Below are 19,034 nucleotides of genomic sequence, written 5' to 3'. Positions count from 1 at the left end.
ACATTAGCACTGTAAAATTACGATGTTGTTATTGGTTGCTGCTATATGCTCTGGTAAAACAAAAATAAAAAATTACCCTGTTCCTATATTACAAAAAAAAAAAAAAAAAAATTAATTAAAAAACACTAATCATAATGACAACAGTAGCCAAGATTTGACAGAATCTGACAATACATGTCATCCTGTTTTTTTGGACACACTTAATTTCAACTCTAATATTTAGGGTATTGTTCTTGTTTATTTTGTAGATAACTACAAATTACATACATTAAAATTAAGATGCAAATTATAACAAACAAAACTTGATTCAAAAAAGATTTTTAAATAGCCAAGTGACTTCTTTTCTTCCGGCAAATGTTGTCCCATTAACACATTTATTTAATTACAATGAACAAATTACACAAAACAAACGGTGATATTTAAAAACAAGGTAACAGTAAAAGTGCACTTTTAAAAAATCACATTTATGAGCATCTGTTTTTGCCTTTAAAAAATAATACAGAAATTAACAACCGCAGACTGTCCGCTACTCCAGATTATTTTGTTCACTCAAAACTCTGTGATCAAGTATCAAACATGTATATTAAGAAGATATTTATAACTTTTATTTAAACATTGTTTGGACTCAATTGGGGGTATTTTTCTTTGTTTATTAACTGCTGCACATCTTGACATTAAATATTTTGATAATAAATTGATTTTTTTTACTTTCTGTCTCCAAGATTGCAGTTTTATAATATTTTTTATTTCTATTTATTTATTTATTTATTTATTGGCTGCAGATTATTTAAACTGCTGATTTTGTCTGACCAGAGGAGAACTGCATGTATAAAGTGCGATATGATACATCATGTTTAATCCTTGCTTGAGAGTAAATTCCGGAGTCGATTCCGGAGTCGATTGTACCGACTTCAAAATTAGGAGTCGAGAATCGGAGTCGACTCCAAAAACCTCTGCTACAGTGGTTCTCAAACTTTTTTTTTTTATCAAGTACCACCTCAGAAAAAAATTGTCTCTCCAAGTACCACCAAATTGAGCAGTATTGAAATACAGTACAATAGCGTAGAAGGCCCAGTAAAGCAGCTACATCTCTGCACAGTTAAAAAAAAAAAACATGGGAGATTACCTCTATATCGCTACCTCTATACCGCTATATGTCATATATGGCATATTATTTACATAGTTTTTGATAAATTTTTAAATGTGTGTAGCATGTACATGACATATTTAATTCCTCCGCGTACCACTAGAAGGAAGCTTGTGTACCACAGTTTGAGAACCACTGCTCTACTATGTAGCATTAGGAACAGAAAAGCTAAAAAAAAAAAATACAAAAATTAATGAAGCATTATGTAAATTTAATTTAATTTAATGAATGCTTATTATTATTATTATTTTATATTTTATATTATTAATAATATCTTACATATTTATTTATTTTACTCATGGCATCTGTTTATACTTTGATTGTACAACTAAGATAATTTTTCTCATTTTTTGATTATTTTATTTAGTTGATAATTGTTGTGAGATGTATACTCTTGTACTGTTTGTATATATTTACAATTTAAAAATATAATATAATATAATATAATAAAACATAATATAATAATTTCATTCTCACTTCTTGCGCCCTTTCCACACAAAACGTCATAAAATTAATGCAAAAATAGCAAATATGATAAAAAAAGTACCACAAAAAAATGCTCAGTTGTTGACGCCGATCATTCATAGTTTGAATACATTTTATTTCTCATTATAAGTACAGTTCAGTAGTTACAAAACAAAGCATCTGCCATGAGGATACAGCAACCAAATGAAACTCATACAGTCCACAAGACAGCTCAGAGGTGTGGAATGCTCATATATTAGTCCAGAACGACTGAAAGAGAGATTATACTACACAGAGGAGGGAGCCAGAGCTGTGCTGTGCTCATCTAGAACCAGTGTATATAGGGATCAGTCAAGACATCAATCCTATCCCTGGCCTTTACCTTAACGTAGCCTGTACTAGTTCACCCAAACTAGTTCACAAAACAGCTTCACTTTGAGACATTGTTTTTTTTTTTTTTTTTTTTACTTTTCTTTTTAAATTGTAGCATTTACAAGAGGATTTATCCTTGCATGAAAACTATTCAAATGAATTCAATTTTCAGAGTTGCGCTTTTTTTTTTTTTTTTTTGCAAGGAAGACAACTAAAGAAAATGAGCGTTTTTGGAGTCTACACACAACGAGGGGAGGATTGATTCTCAAAGATGACCATTATAAAGATGAGATAGTTTGAACTACACAGACCAAATCAGCAGAGTTCACAAAAAGAAAAGAAAAGAAGAAAAAGAATAGAGAGAATATCAGTTCACAACGTCAAGGGACGCACAAACACGCACGCACACACGCACCTTCATTTTCCATTAGCGATCTGCGTACTGTATAGACTGGTTTTTCATTTACTATCACAGTGCAAAATACTTGGGGGTGGGGGGGAACCTCAGTTTTGTATTTGCTTGCATGAGGCGCAGGTATATATTTATATATATCGTATGGATTTATATGCTTGCAGCAACAGAAGAAGATTGTCAATCTTTCTCTCTTTTTTTCCTTTTCTTTTAATGTTATTGGTATTTTACAAAGGTGAAAGGCAAAACAAAAAAATTACAGTACTAGAGAAGAAAACTCCAATCTAATACATACACTCTAAAACAGCTAGCTTTGTAAATGCAACAACGCATGACTGTATCTATGGCTAGACAATACTTGCTTCTTGTTTGCTTTTTTTCTTTCTTTTTTTTTTCTTTAATTATTGAATACATCAAACCATTTCAGTAGTCAGTAACACTTTTGCAACACTGATTGGTGGCAGTATATTACAAACACAATCTCATAACCAGAGTACTTGAAGTGAGCAAGACTGAGATCAAAGCATGTAAGGGTTAAGGGCCGCGTTTCTGTTTGATTTCCTGCACATTCACAGACTCCGTGGCTCGTGCCGTTTCATCCGACACGCTCGGTGTAAACTAGTTCTTCTGTCACCTCGGCTGGTTTTCCATCTCGAATGCTACAGCGTCCTCTTTGTTTGTTTGTTTTTGGAACGTCTCACAGACACATCAGGAGAACAAATTGTGTGTAAAAGGCGCAGCTTCCCTTTTTTCTTTTCGTTTTTTAAACGCAGTGTTGACGTTTCCTGAAAGTACTGGATTGTCATTCGTCCGCTTTGACGTCCAGGCACTGGCTGCTGAGAGAGTGTGTGGAGGTTTCAACGAGAGCATGTGTGTGTGCTTGGTCCAAAAGTCCAGAGGAACATTTTTTTTTTAGGAAGCCTCAGACAAATAACACTGGTGAAGTTTCAGTGGGCAGTGAGAAACACCGACAGAAAGAGAGAGAGAAAGAGAGCGCGAGTTACTCGCTCTCTCATTCTGAAACTGGCAACTGGTCGCCATCTTGGTTCAAGGAATGTGTTGGGACAAGCACTTCAAAGTTTCCTCACTAAGTCAAAAAAAAAAGCATTTAAAAACACAGAAAGTATTTATCAGCTACACAAGGGAGGATTCAAGACACGTAAAACACAGGAAGCCAAAAAAAAAAGTTTGTTTTTTCTTTCCTTGTTTCCAGCTCGCTAAACAAATCTTCTTCCCTTCATCCAGCGAGAACGCCTGTGTAGGAAACCATCGGAGCCGTCCCATTTATACGTCTCTTATGTTAAATAATGCTTTTGATAAGATACTGTCCTTCATAGTCCTGGTCCTGGTTTTGGGTGTCGCCTGCTCTTGGCCGCTCAGTCCAGTAGGGGGAGGTGATGTTAGTTTCTGATTAGTCCTGCATCTCTGTGTCAGTTAGGCTATGTTCAGGGGTAAGAGCAGGACCGAACCTTCGGGACGCCTCTTCTTCCGCCCACAGATGAACTATGGTTGAGAGAACAAACGCAGATTAACACCACGGCCTGTGTCCTTCCTTTCTCTCTCTTTCTTTCACACAAATGCATACAACTTGTGACAGACCATTATTATCAGAAAAAAAAAAACATATTATTACGTCTGATGTCATTTATTTTGAATTATCATCTCAGATTTTTGCTAACACTTCAAGGACGTTGAATTCAAAGAACATTATTAACCTGTGATAATGATTCTGATGACATAAAAACAGGACTTCAGGTCCACTTAAGTATTAGCAAAATGTAAATTCTTTGATGCCTTTGAACAACAAAGAGTTTTGAACAATTACGATTAAACATTTTGCTTTCGGTCACTTAATTATAATTTTCAAAGCAGTTATTATGGGGGGGGGGGGGGGGGGGATCGTTTTTGGAGGGAAATATGTGTGTGTACTGTATGCGTTTAAATGTTGGCTATTATTCTTTCCATTCAGCTGTACTGATAACCTCTAATGGCACTAAGGAAAACACATCTTGAGAATTATTAGAAAAAACATTAGATATGCGAGCAGGGTAATTTGAATACTTTCAGACTTCTTCCAGCTCTAATATGAGGATATAAATATATAAAGTCTTCTAATATAAAGACAATAACTCTCTGAACATTGCACTTGTGCAATTACTGCTGAAGTTTGAATCCGGTGAAAATGCTTACTGCTTTTTTTTCCCCCCTCTCTCTTCCTATTTATGTGCTATCGCCGTTTGAACTAAATAATATAAATGTTGTTTAATTCCCTCTACAACCCCTAAGAAAATTATTTGGCAATAAAATCTACAGAGTGCATTTCCGAGTCGTGTTCTTTTAAAGTGCCTCTATGAAAATGACAAAATGAAATTAAAACATGCATTTATTTGAGTGTGCTCTCGCAAGAAATGTTATGGAAATGAAACGAGGAGTCAGTTCCCTGCTAATAATGGAATAAAACATCGTCATTTAGATTTGCCAAAGAGCAATAACGCTGACGCCCACTCGCTTTGCATTATGCGCACAACTCAGATGTGATCTTCTTTAACAGACACACTTTCCACTCAGATGTCAGACGCCTCTCAAATTGATGATAGAGATTAAGAAAACAAAGCGACCTCTTTTGTGTCATGTCACACAATATTCTTGCATAAATAAACAAAACGGGCACTGCTCGGATATTCAGAAATCGCTAAATAATATTATTAAATATTTGTGTATGTGTGTTTGTTTTTATTATGCTTTATGTATTTAATTTTATTCATTTATTTGACATCTGATTAATAAATTAACAATGCATTTTAAGCTAGTTTAATAATATTTCATGATATATAATATAATACTTTTTTAATAGTTAGTCATACTGTGTTTTACCCATTATGTAGATGTTGTATTTGCGTATATACAGTTGAATTCAGAATTATTCGCCCCCCTTTGATTTTTTTTTATATTTTTTTAAAAATATTTCCTAAATGATATTTTACAGAGCAAGGACATTTTCAAAGGTCAGATAAAATTTGTTCTTCTGGAAAAAGTCTTATTTGTTTTATTTCAGCTAGAATAAAAGTAGTTTTTAATTTCTTAAACACCATTTTAAGTAAAAAAAATATTTGCCCCTTTAAGGTTTTTTTTTTCATAGTCTAAAGAAAAAATTTTGTTATACAATAATTTTCCTAATTACCCTAACCTGCCTAGTTAACCTAGTTAAGCCTTTAAATGTCACTTTAGGCTGTTTAGAAGTGTCTTGATAAATATTTAGTAAAATATTATTTACTGGTATCATGGTATAGATAAAATAAATCAGTTATTAGACATCAGTAAAAAAAATAAACACAGGGTCAATTAATTCAGGGGGGCTAATAATTCTGACTTCAACTGTAATTGCTGCTTTGGTCATCTTATATTTAGACTGATACCAAGTACTGTTCGTTACAAATACCATAAAATAAATGCACTTTTTGTAATAAAAAAAGCGTTTCTAATAAAACAAAATTAAAAGAGTAATACTGGGGGAAAAAAATACTGTTTTCCAGTAACTTAGTTTACTAAATAAATAACTTGTTTAAGTCTTTTAGTTGCACTTTAAGCTGAATACTAAGATATTGCAAAACATTATTTATTGTCATCGTGGAAAAGGAAGCAGAAATTAGTTAGTAGAAATTAGCTATTGAAACTATCATATTTAAAATAATTAAAAAGAAGGCTGATAATTTTAAGTCATCCTATATACATACGACTATACATTAGATTAGTCAGTACTGAAGCCAAATTTAGAGCTTATCTAACAAAATAACTTACAATAACGGTCCAAAAAATAGTACAGCCAAATTTTTGTTATAGAAAAAAGATTAAATACACATTTAAAAAGAGGAATAGTCAAGAGAAGCAAAAATAAATAAATAAATAAATTGTTGAAATTTTGTACTTTGTAATTTTTTTTTTGCAATATTTTGCTTAAATTTAATTGTATTATCTTTCAATTTTGAAATATGTTTGGTGACTAAAATATTAATTTAATAAAGAAATATATTTAATAAATCTGTTTTGTTTAATTGCACATGAATACATTGCCTATATTCACTGAGAAATGGATACAAATATTAGTTTTCATAAATAGGGTGTACTCAATTATGCTGAGCACTTTATATTGGCACAACTTTATAATTATAATAGACATGCAGTAGAATCAAAGCACAGCCACACATTTCTAATAAGCATTGAACATTAAGCGTATAGTACACAGTTTGTCCAGGAGATGGCAGTATAAGCCTCTGAATTAGCCATCCCACCAACTGCATGCTGGAAATAAGATCTTGTTACTCAATGTCATTTTCCTTTAACCTGCTGATATTTCACATTAATCTACAGATAAAGTGGTAGTTATTTATCAAATCTGAAGTGATTGGCAGTGTTTTTAAAGACTATACAGCGGTCACGGCTCTACAGCAGCCTGTTAGCATTTTTTGTGCGTGTCCGTGAGGAAATGAAGATAATCATAACCATAATGATAATAAATTATGTTCTCGAGTTTTAAAAATGCCTGGTCTCCCAGGGGCCAGTGCTCTTCGTGACTTCCTCTTAAAGAAAGTTCTGGTAATGAGTTACAGATTCCGCCCCATATTTGATTTTCACTCTTCATTAACTAAGCCACCTGGAATGTTATTATTTAAGGACGCCATTTCTTTTCCCCAAACAACTGCCACTGCGATCTGGAGACTAGCGCGCCGACTTTATGATCCTCACAACTTTTTCCTCCTCCTGTTCTGATCAATTTTGAAGTCTCCCTGTCCACATGTGGAGCGATTGCTTAATTATTTCGCCAGCGTAGAAATCTTCATCATAGTCTGGCCTGTCAAATTATGTTATCGGTGCATTTTCTCATCATTTGAATAATGTGTCTTTGTTAACCAAACATCAGTTTTCCTTGCCATAATCACAGCCCTAAATTTTTTTTTTTTTTTTGTGAACGATCAAGATTTTAATTAGGCTACATCACCTTAGATTATAAAGGGATCGTTCACTCAAAAATGAAAATTCTCCCTTCACTTGTTTAAAATTTGACTGTCTCTACTGTTAAATATAAAAGAAGACATGTTGAAGAAAGCTAAAAACCTGTAACCATTGACATTCCATACTACTTGTTTTTCTTCAATGGAAGTCAATGGTTACATGTTTTTAGCTTTCTTCAAATTATCTTCTCTAGTGTTTAACAGAATGAAGAGTTTTGAAACCACTAGAGGGTGAGTAAACAGTGAGTGAACGTTCATTTTTGGGTGAAACTATCCATTTAAAGGAAAATCAATAATAAAAACATTATATTTCATCCATCTATCCATCCATCCATCTAAAACGAAATAAAAAGAGGAGAACACGACGCCCTCTACTGCTCAAGCACGATAATACACTCTCAGTGCAAGACAAGAGAGGGCCCTGGAAAGTAATACAAGACATATGGTAAGAGGACACATAGCTCCAGGATCCATCTTATGTTAATACAAGTGTCATGCTTAACAGAATGGCTAAATGAAAAGGCAGACAGAACAATAGCACAGCACAAGGCTGGAAGCGAGCTCAGTTAACAAGGGCCAGCACACTTGGGGAAGAGCGAGGCTGTGTGGAGTCAAAGTCCTGACATTTCCTAACTGCTTCTTATTATTCCCGGACCACAGAGTTAAGGCGAAGCGCGCTCCCATCTAAAACACTGAGCCGCTTTATACTCCGACCTCCCTCAGGTATTCTATTTTTACCATGAAATCTACTTAGTGTATATTTGTGTTTCAAAGACCCGGTCGTTTTAGGTTTCCTGAGAACAGGGGCTGTTTAATTGGAGGAAAATGTTGAGGATATGAATTTACAAACGTTTGAAATGCATGTTTAAAGGGATAGTTTTATAATTAGATTAACATTCTGGCATCCCACCATTTGTTCAAACAAATTCTTGGACTATACTACTATAGTTATTTAGAAAAATAGTGTAAACTTGTAATCATTAACTTTTTTGAAGAAAGTGTCACCTTACATAACTCCTTTGCACAACATTAAACCGTAAATATCTCTTTTGCACAATATTCACCTTTAATACCGCAATGTCCTGCACAAAATTATTCAGTCTCATGTAAAAGTACTTGCACAGCCTGTCTTATGTGTATAGTTAAGTATCTCAATGTATGTTAGTTATGCATAGTTTTTTTTATTTATAAAATAGCTCTTATGTCTAGTGTTTTGTTTGTGTTTATGATTAATTTACAGTATGTAGCACCACTGTCCTGCGAGACACTACATGTCATTCCTCTGTACGTATGTCCACACATGTAGCGGAATGACAATAAAGCTCGACTTGACTTTTATAGAATGGTTTATCTTACTACGGAAGTCAGTGGTTTATAACATTTTTCAAAATATCTTCAAAATATTGTATCATCTTGCATTTAACAGTACAATGAAACTCAAAAAGATGTGGGACCACCCGAGGGGTCAATTAATGCTGAGTACATTTTGGTTTTTAGGTGAACTATTCCTTTAAGCACTTAGATATACAAAACATGAATAATGAAAAAAAGAAAGAGGGAACATTTATTTTGCTCATGGTCTCTGACTGAAATTTTATATCACATTAAGTGCTTAGTTCATCAGTAATATCCTGCTTAGTTGTTCAAAACCTCTTTGGCTTAATTTTTTTTAAGTAAGTAATTTTTTGAAGAATAGTGAAAACTTGTAACCATTTACTTCCATAGTACTTAATAATCATTAAGTTAAAGTTTCTAACATTTTTCAAAATATCTTCAAGTTATCTTCTTGCATTTATTTTTTTTTTCAACAGAAAAATGAAACCTAAAAAGATCTGGGACCTGAGGGTCAGTAAATGCTGAGTATTTGTATTTTGTTAATTTTAGGTGAATAATCTCTTTAAGCAATTGGATGCAAAACATGTATTATGAAAAATAAAGATCTTTTGCTCATGGTCTCTGATGTTCTTACCACATTAATATTGCTTTTAAGTGCTTTAGTTCATCAGTAATATCCTGCTTAACTGTTTAAAACCACTTTGAATTATTTTTTTCTGTTGAACACAAAATAAGTTACTTTAAAAATAAAGAATAGTAATAAATTGTATTTGCTATTTCTTAAGACAGTGGTTAAAGCTTTATCACATTTTTTAACAATATCTTCGAATTATCTTCTTGTATTATTTTCATTATTTTTTTCAAACTTATGAAGATCTGAGACCTAAGGGGCAGTAAATGGTGAGTACATTTTTGTTTTGGGGTGAATTATCCTTTTTAACTAATTAGATAGGGCAAAACACGTGTTATAGAAGAGGAAATGAGAACATTTATTTTGTCACTACCATCACTTTACATCACTACCAAATGCTTAGTTCATCAGTAATATCTTGGATAGTTGTTCAAAACCTCTTTGACTTGTTTCTGTTGAACACAAAATAAGTTACGGGAAAGCTTGTAACCATTTACTTCTATAGTGTTTATTATTCCTTAAGTCAGTGGTGAAATGTTTCAAACATTTTTCAAAATATCTTCAAATTATCTTCTTGTATTACTTCTTAATTATTTTCTTTCAACAGAAAAATAAAACCTAAAAAGACCTGAGGGGTCTGTAAATAGTGAGTACAATTTTGTTTTGTTTCTGGATGAATTATCCCTTTTAAATAACTGGATGAGGCAAAACATGTATTATGGAAAAGGACAAGAGAACATTTAGTTTGCTTTGGTCTCCATCTGATATTTTTACAACATCAATATTGCTACCAAGTGCTTAGTTTGTCAGTAATATTCTGTTTAGTTGTTCAAAACCTCTTTGACTTTCTTGTTTCTGTTGAACACAAAATAAGCTATGTGAAAACTTGTAACCATTCTATAGTGTTTATCATTCCTTAAGTAGGTTTGAAACATGTTTAACAACATCTTCAAATTATCTCCTTGTATAATTTTCGTTTTTTTTAACAACATAAAAATGAAACTTAAAAAGGCCTGAGGGGTCAGTAAATGGTGACTACATTTTTGTTTGGGGGTGAATTATCCCTTTTAAGTAATAAGATTGTGCAAAACATGTATTTTGGAAAAGCAAAAGAGAACATTTATTTTGCTCATGGCCCCTGACTGATATTTTTATCACATTACATTGCTACCAAGTGCTTAGTTCGTCAGTAATATCCTGCATAGTTGTTCAAAACCTCTCTGACTTACTTTTTTCTGTTGAACACAACATAAGTTATGTGAAAAGTGTAACCTTTTACTTCCATAGTATTTATTATTCCTTAAGTCAGTGGTGAAATGTTTCAAACATTTTTCAAAATATCTTCAAATTATCTTTTTATATTGTCTTATTTTTTGTTAACAGAAAAATAAAACTTGTACAGATGTGGGACCTGAGGGTCAGTAAATGATGAATACATTTGTGTTTTTGAGTGAATTATGCCTTTATATAATTGGATGAGGCAAAATATGTATTATGGAAAAGGAAAAGAGAACATTTATTTTGCACATGGCCCCCGACTGATATCTTTTACCACATTACATTGCTACCAAGTGCTTAATTCACCAGTAATATCCTCAGTTTAAAGGAAAAACTTTAGTTCAGCTGTTTCTGCTAGTCTGAAAGTCTCAGTTTTTCGCTTATGAATGAAGTCTAGATGTAAGTGATGTGGTTCGCCATCATCTCCTGCTGAACGCAAGCACAACACACACTGCACATTCTGCCACGGAGGGTGGCTTTGTTCTCTCTCAGGCATCCGGTGCTGCTGGAAAAGAGTTGTTTTTGGCAAAGGTAGACCTCATTGTACAGCCCAGTATTTATAAATATGTAAATACAAGTCAGCGTGCGAATACACACAGACACACACATACGCAAACACACATATAACGGGCCGAACGCAAGGAAGTGCACCCAAATCATATTTTTAGAAGGTTTTAATGAATACAGGATGTTTATGAATACCATTTGTAGTGATTTACAAAGACTAGAAGAATCCTCGCACACCACCCCCTCTCCTCTCCCCTCAAAGCGTAAAAGAAACCCAATGTTTCTGGAGGAAACGGCAGAATTGTGCGTTTGGTGCTTGTGCGGGTTCAGATTGCCTTTAGATAAGCAGAGCTCAAAGAAGCAGGCGACCTGGCGCATGTGGCAAACTCTGCGAAGGTAAAACAAACAGTGTGTTTGTTACTCCGCCGGATGACTAGGCAGCAAGTAAACCTGCCTCAGATGACAGAGAACGACACAAAAACTGTTTGTCTAGCACACATTAAGCCGAATAAGAGAAACATCCAGCCGCAAAGCAGACTCTGAAATGCGGAGAAGAAGAAAAAAAAAACATGTGGATGTGGATGTGTCTTGCTCTCTGACTCAGTCTATTTCTGGGGCAGAGATTCTCGCACTGATACTACCTCCACTGAGCAATTTAAAGCCAAACACTGATGTTGCAATCTGTCTTCTGTGCCTGATAGCGCTTTTCTCCCTCTCTAACCCAAATTACTTTCTTTTCATATCTAATTATATTTGCTAATGATCTTATAAGGGGATAATGGAATGTGCTTGATCTATTACCTTTTTTTGCAATACATAAATACAATACAAATGGCTATGCAGCACTTTGAAATTTTCCATCATCCATTCCGAGCAAAGCGAGGAGAGGGTATTTAAACAATATCTAAAATGTTACCGCTATGCTGCAGTGCAAATCTCTTTGCTCGTTCGATGCGGCGCAGTGGAGCAATTTGTCCGACTGTAGACTGACAATCAAGCGTGGTCTTTTCATGCCTGTTGGCTTGTGTTCTCATTGACTATAGCAGGTTGTGAGAGGGCGAGCCTCAGGCCACAACCTCCACCCTGACACGTGAAGCGTTGAGCGCACTGCGTGAATGAAAAGATCTGTTTTGTGAACAGATACAGATTTTTCCTCCTGCATTCGAGCACATGTTAATGTTTCATCCGGACTCCGGACGAGCTTTCAATCTCTCCAGAGGTCATCTCAGTGTTTCTGTTGTTATGAATATTCGCGCAGCCCTGGTCTAAGCCTCTCCCCCTTCTTCCCTCTGTCTTTTTCCCACAGGCCCGGCGATGGCCACGGCATGACAGCCGCACTAAACCCCCCGCATTAATGGAAGGAAATGGCATTCGATCTCCATTTGATCTCCTAATCATTTCTGCTGAAATGATAATTAGTGTCCTCACAATCCTCCGACTGTGAGAGAACAGTGTAAAATAAAACAGAGCTCTTGTCGCAGAAATGACACTTCACTCAACAGCCGATAGCAGTCATTAACAAATACGCATTTTTCCGTACGTATATTTACGTATGTCTTCCAAACGCGCGCACACACACACACACACACACACACACACACGCACGCATGCCTCGGTCACTGGCGACTGCTGTCTGTGATTCTTTTCAACTGACATAATCCTGATTGATTCGTTCAGCAGATAAAAACTCAGTCCACTTGTGCCCTTTACTGCTGGAACATAATACGGCTCTTTATTCTGCAACAATGTAACATAATGGCGTCGGAATGTGAGGAGGAAAAAAACGTTAGGGCTGCGTCTTAAATGACTGTGACACTCTGCGGTTCAGGCTCAAGCTGTGGTCTAATGTAAAAGAGAGAAAGGAGGAAGAATGAGGGAGAGGTGAAGGGAGGGCGAGGGAGAAAAGAGAAAAATCATTAAGCGCAGATTACCAGAGTGCCCCACTAACAAGGTCGAGCCAGGGCTGCTGGTAAAAGTTGTCATTGTCTGTTTCTCTTAAATGTGTGCGCCTCACATTTCCCTCTGATGAGATTTGGGTTACGTTGTTTTTAAATTCTTCGCTTCGTGTCCGCTCCCCCCCCTTTCGTGCCTTTTTTAAAAAGAATCTTTTGTTTGACAACAGGAAGACATGAGGTCATTTTTTGTTCATCAGGACGATTGGAGAATGAATCATGCTTTTTATTTTGCAGGGCTGCTTAAATAGGCCAAACGCACACGCTCATTCTCACACACAGATATGCATCGGGTTTGTGGTCCATTTGAGAAATACATAAAGATTTCTGTTGTTTAAAATTATATGAAATATGTAGATTTCCTTTTAAAAATGTGCAGAATTGCAATTTGAAAGTAGTGAGGTCACATTAAATTATATATATATAACTGTAAATATATTACGGTAAAGTTTTAAAAGCCAAACAGAAGTATCAGAGGGTACATATGCATGTTTAAAAGATGTATTACAATATGTGTGAAGTTTCATCTCCAATAACCACACAGATCATTTGTTATACCATAAGCAAGAGGAAGCAATAATACATTGTTTTCTAATGTATTTTAAATGTGAATGAAATGATGCTTATTGTCCCCTTTCCAATGGAAGGCAGAGCCTTTACAGCCTCTCTCAGATATTGAAGTCAAATTATTATTATAATTATTATTATTTTTATTATTACTATTATTATCATCATCATCATCATCATTTTTGACCACATTGTGGACACATCATTATTCAAACACCATATAAAAGTACATTTTGTATAATAGGGCCCATTTAATTTCATTCATTCATTCATTCATTCATTCATTTTCCTTTCGGCTTCCCTTTATTAATCTGTGGTCGTCACAGTGGAATGAACTGCCAACCTATCCAGCCAACCCAAGCTCATTCTGGAAACGTAGCCCCACGGACGTTTCTGGAGACTGCGATTTACGTGGCCGGAGGTACGTATGGCCGCGTTTAGTTTTTCTCGAGCGAACGCTGCGGGGCGGTGTGGCGCCGCTCCGCTCCTCCTCTTAGCGCTCGCCGGCTGACGGCTCGCCTCCGAGTGGAGGGTTTTCCCGCTGCTACCAGTTTGTTCACTTAGCTCGCAGCGTTGCGGAGGCCCATAGGAGGAGAAGCCGGCCGCGGGGACGACCGGGAACGGGTCCAGGGAAGATCGGTTCCAGAAATCAGGTAAGATGAAAAACAGAATCCGAAAAATAAGGGCGAGAACGCGGCGGGATCTGAAAACGCGGTCGAAATCTAAGACGAGGGCTTTTGCTTTTTTTTTTTTTTCTGGACGGCTTTTGCAAACCGTCGCTTAGGTTTAGGAAAGGAAGAGGAGGAGGAAGAGGAGGGCGGCCGGGTCAGCCGATTGGCCAGCCGCCCGGTCGATCGTTCAGTCGTTCAGCCAGCCAGTCGGACGGACGGTCGCTCCACAGCGGCCTCCGGCGGCTTTTTGCGCGAGAACAGCATGGGTGTTACTAAATAAATAAATAATGGCGATGTGGTGGCACAGTAGTGCTGTCGCCTCACAGTAAAAAGGGCGCTAGTTCGAGCCTCGGCAGGGCCAGTTACCATTTCTGTGTGAAGTTTGCATGTTTTCCCCGCGTTCGAGTGGGTTTCCTCCGGGTGCTCCGGTTTCTCCCACAGTCCAAAGACATGTGGTACAGGTGAATTAAATAGGTTAAATTGTTCGTAGTGTGTGAGTGTAAATGAGTGTGTATGGATGTTTCCCAGAGATGGGTTGCAGCTGGAAGGGCATCCACTGCATAAAGTTAATTCCACTGTGGTGACCCCGGATTAATAAAGGGATTAAGATGAAAAGAAAATGAATGAATAATTGAATAAATAAATAATATAAATTAAAAGCAATATATGTGTATGAAATATGAAATTATAAAATATAAATTGGTAACACTTTAGTTTAAGTACCAATTCCCACTATTAACTACTGACTAAAGCTGCGGTCACACTAGACTTTTCTCCCCATAGACTTTAATTCATGCGCATGCGAATGCGTCAGACCGGAAATGCAAGCTTGTGCAAATAGTTTGGCAATTCACTACGTTGGAAAGTTCAAGCTCATCACATCATGTGACTGCTTGAGACAAATCGAGGATCAAAACAAGACCTCTCTGGACAGAAATTTAAAACATAGACCAATCGCTTGCTTTTTTAAATGTCTAATCACCTTGTTTAATTCCGTCTCTTTTCGCAGTGCCGTACTACAGAATTTCACACACACAAACTCTAGTGTGACTGCAGCATTATTCTCTGGCTATTATTAGGACATTGCCTGTTTATTAACACTTATAAAGTGAGCCAAAAAGCTAAAAGTCTTAGTTACCGTTTGCAAATAGAGTGAATTGCACCTTAAAATATACAGTTGAAGTCAGAATTATTAGCCCCCCTAAATTATTAGCCCACTGTTTATTTTTTCCCCAATTTTGTTTAAAGGAGAGAAGATTTTTTTGAACACATTTCTAAACATAATAGTTTTAATAACTCATCTCTAATAACTGATTTATTTTGTCCTTGCCATAATGGCAGTAAATAATACTGTATCTGACTAGATATTTTTCAAGACATTTGAGCCAAGACCTTTATACAGCTTAAAGTGACATTTAAAAGCTTAACTAGGTTAATTAGGTTAACTAGGCAGGTTAGGGTAATATAACAGTGTATAACGGTGGTTTGTTCTGTAGACTATCGAAAATGAATACAGCTAAGAGTAGCTAATAATTTTGACCTTAAAAATGTTTTTTTTTTTTTAAATTATAAACTGTTTTTATTCTAGCCTAAATAAAACAAATAAAACTTTCTTCAGAAGAAAAAAAATATTATCAGACATACTGTGGAAATTTCCTTGCTCTGTTAAAAAACATTTGGGAAATATTTAAAAAAGAAAACAAAAATCAAAAGGGGGGCTAATAATTCTGACTTCAACTGTATGTATGTACTATTTATTAATTCATTTTACATACATCTGAAAAAAAAATATCTGATTTCTGTTTGTATTATTCCATAAATATGTATACCCCGTCGTTTCAATTAATTTTCCAATTTTCTATGTGGCCAAATCAATTAAAAACCACACAGAAATTCAAAGGCGGCCTGTTCTCCAATTCCGAATCTTGTATGACCCAGACATACACATGAATGTGAAGTTTGGCCTTTGTTCCAACCGCTTCCTACACGGCGAACGCAAAAAACAATGAGTACCAGGAAACAAATAGAGCATTTTATGTGCTCCAAGCAGAAGAAAAAACTTAAGCTCATCACAAAGGAGACCAACAGAAGCAGCCTCATTCATAAACATTCAGTGTCTGAGATGTTCCTATAGGATCGTGTTCAGCAGGCCTCTCTCTCTCGCTCTCACTCTCATGTATGTGTTGTATTAATTGTGAGTCCTAATCTAGAAGAGTGGAGAGTCCCTGGAGCTAGCGGCGCTATTATTCGCGCAAGCATCGCGCACCGCACCGCTCTTGCTTACTAATTTTGTGCGACGTCGCAGCGCTCAGTCGGGGGAACGCACCGCCGAACGCCGCGTCTGAGTCAGTCAGACAGCTCCAGACGAGGTCCCTTTAGTGCCACGCTGTCAGTCACTTTATATGTTGTGAAATAGAGAGAATGAAAAGAGAAAGGGAGAGAACGAGCGAGAGAGAGAATGTAGAAACAGAACAAGTCCTTTTATCCTGCTCGGCGGGACCTGTCAGTGCCACCTTCTCTCTGGTTTCCCAGCAGTCCCAACACAGCAGCTATCAGAGGGAACCTGACATCCACACACCACGTTTTCCAGGGGGGAAGGAAATCATGAGAGCGGCCCCACACGAGCGAGCAGCTAGTACACACTCGCCTCAGATCAAGCAACAGTCTCTGCTAAGAGAAGAAAAGGGAGACAGAGATCTGGATGTTTTAAGTGGGAATGTAGGCTGACAGGCTTTTGCGGCGTGTGACATGTGATAGAAAGTAGGTTTGTGTTTCTCTCTGTTCATTTTGGAGTTTGGACGGAGATGAGAGAGCGGGAGTGTGTCGCAGCTTAAGCGCTGATAGTTCTGTCTTAACAGCTCTTTATTGTCGCAGTTGTGACTGCAGGCACCTCCGGAGTCACTTCTATTTTTCTCCACCACATTTTCAGGCCTTTTTTGTTGGTTTAAAACAATCAAACAAGAAAAAAATACAGAGGAAGGAAATGGCTCCTAATCCATATGTGACACACACATCCAGCATGCGTGTGCGCACATTTCATGGATTGCAGTGCAGGAAAATCATGAGCACCTGGCTGAGTGTTTTTTTTTTCTTTCTTTTAAATATGATTTTGCCTGCTTCCCCACTGGTCTCTGATGATTCAACAGTTCCTGCTCTAACATCTGCTACTTACTCTTACTGGGTCTCAATTAAGACAGCCGTATTTATGAATCTGCTCTTATTTACATTTCTATTTTTCTGCATATGTGCGCGAACGGCAGCCAAAACAGCCCCTCTGCCCCACACACCACGCAGATGTTTCTTCATCGAGGCCAAGAGGTGAGCGCTCGGTTGGAGAACAGCAACGCTGAACTCGGAGAGATTTAGGAGCGCAAGATTTGCAGCTTCACTGTCACACAGATGAGAGCCCCTAGTCTCAGGTGATTGTGATTTATGGGAGTTTGATTGAGGGACTGTGGGATTGGCGAAAGCCATTTCCCCTGTTAAAAGAGAGGTGGTTGGTGTTGGAAAAGCCCACTGTTGGATGCATAAGAATGCGTGAAGCAAGAGTTTCTTTAATTAAGAACAGCATTTTTTATTTTTAAGTGGTTGTGTTTGCTTTCAAGTCAAGGTGTTTTTAATTAAAACATCATGGTTTTCTGATCTGGCAATCACAATATTCTTCAAATAGCAGGATATTTGTTTGCCAGACATGCACTATATGTTGCTAGAGTATGCAATAGTTCAAACAAACCATTCATCCTTGCACAACCTTCAAAACTCTAGGGTTCTTTAAAAATGTTTTAATATGCTGATTAGGCAATCGATGAAAATTTAATTCAATTTTGTAAAATGTGATGCATATTTTTATGTTAATTGCTAAATGTTTTAGTTTATTTATTTATTTTTAAGCTAGATTATTTTTGATATTATTAATGTTTGAACTGTTACTTTTGATCATTTTGATATGTATTAAAATGGTAACACTCTAGTACCAAGTATAGTATTGATTTTCATTAAATAGTGGCTTATTATTAAAATATTGGCTGTTAATTAGTACATATGCAGTATGTTTATAGTACTAGCAATGCTTATATATTATTAGTACATATAATTTAGCACCGTAGTCCTGCGTGACATTTTGTTCCTCTGTATGTCCACACATGTAACAGAATGACAATAAAGCTCGACTTAACTTGACTTATAAAGTAGATGTTGTAAGGTCTTATCCTACATCCCTAATGCTTCCTAACCTAATAATTAAACACTAAATAATCCTGAAAATTTAACCTAACTACTACCTTAACTTAATTATAAGCGAATTAGGAGTTTATTGAGGCAAATGTCATAGTTAATGCTTTATTAATAGCAAGAATTGTTCATGAATAATTTAATACCCTTTAATTATATAATTAATATATTAATTAATAATTAATTAATTTAAAAGTACATTAAAAGCTAATACATTACATTAAGAATCACTGTAATTAACTAAATAAAAAAATCTCTTTCTCGTTCTCTCTATCTCTCTCTTTCTCTCTCTCTCTCTCTCTCTCTCTCTCTCTCTCTCTCTCGCTCAAAGTAAGTGTGTGTGTGGAACATTAAATTTCTAAATCCTATTTTAACAAGCATCTGGTCATCCCCAAGCTTCTAGATGTTGGAAGATGGATGCAGAAATGTACTCCAATTCAGATTCAGTCAGGTGCAGT

The 19,034-nt window shown here is 36.1% G+C and overlaps 1 protein-coding gene across 26 annotated transcripts in view; it reads right to left on the bottom strand.

The window, feature by feature from the left end:
- The window catches only part of znf536 (zinc finger protein 536), a 497,364-nt gene that overhangs the window by 27,512 nt on the left and 450,818 nt on the right, over positions 1-19,034 (bottom strand). For 13 of the 26 annotated variants that reach the window (XM_087261698.1, XM_087261704.1, XM_087261700.1 and 10 more), the window contains one exon: positions 1,728-3,899. The exons of the other annotated variants lie outside the window; for them this stretch is intronic. In XM_087261698.1, coding sequence (XP_087117824.1) covers positions 3,808-3,899 — 92 coding nt within the window. In that variant the 3' untranslated portion in view covers positions 1,728-3,807. Of the gene's footprint in view, positions 1-1,727; positions 3,900-19,034 lie in introns of those variants that run through there. 26 annotated transcript variants of the gene reach the window in all.

This window comes from Danio rerio, chromosome 7 (assembly GCF_052040795.2).
Source record: "Danio rerio strain M-AB ecotype USA chromosome 7, GRCz13ab, whole genome shotgun sequence".
Taxonomy (NCBI): domain Eukaryota; kingdom Metazoa; phylum Chordata; class Actinopteri; order Cypriniformes; family Danionidae; genus Danio; species Danio rerio.
Note: the sequence above shows the minus strand (reverse complement) of the source record. Positions and strands in the feature narration are given on the sequence as shown.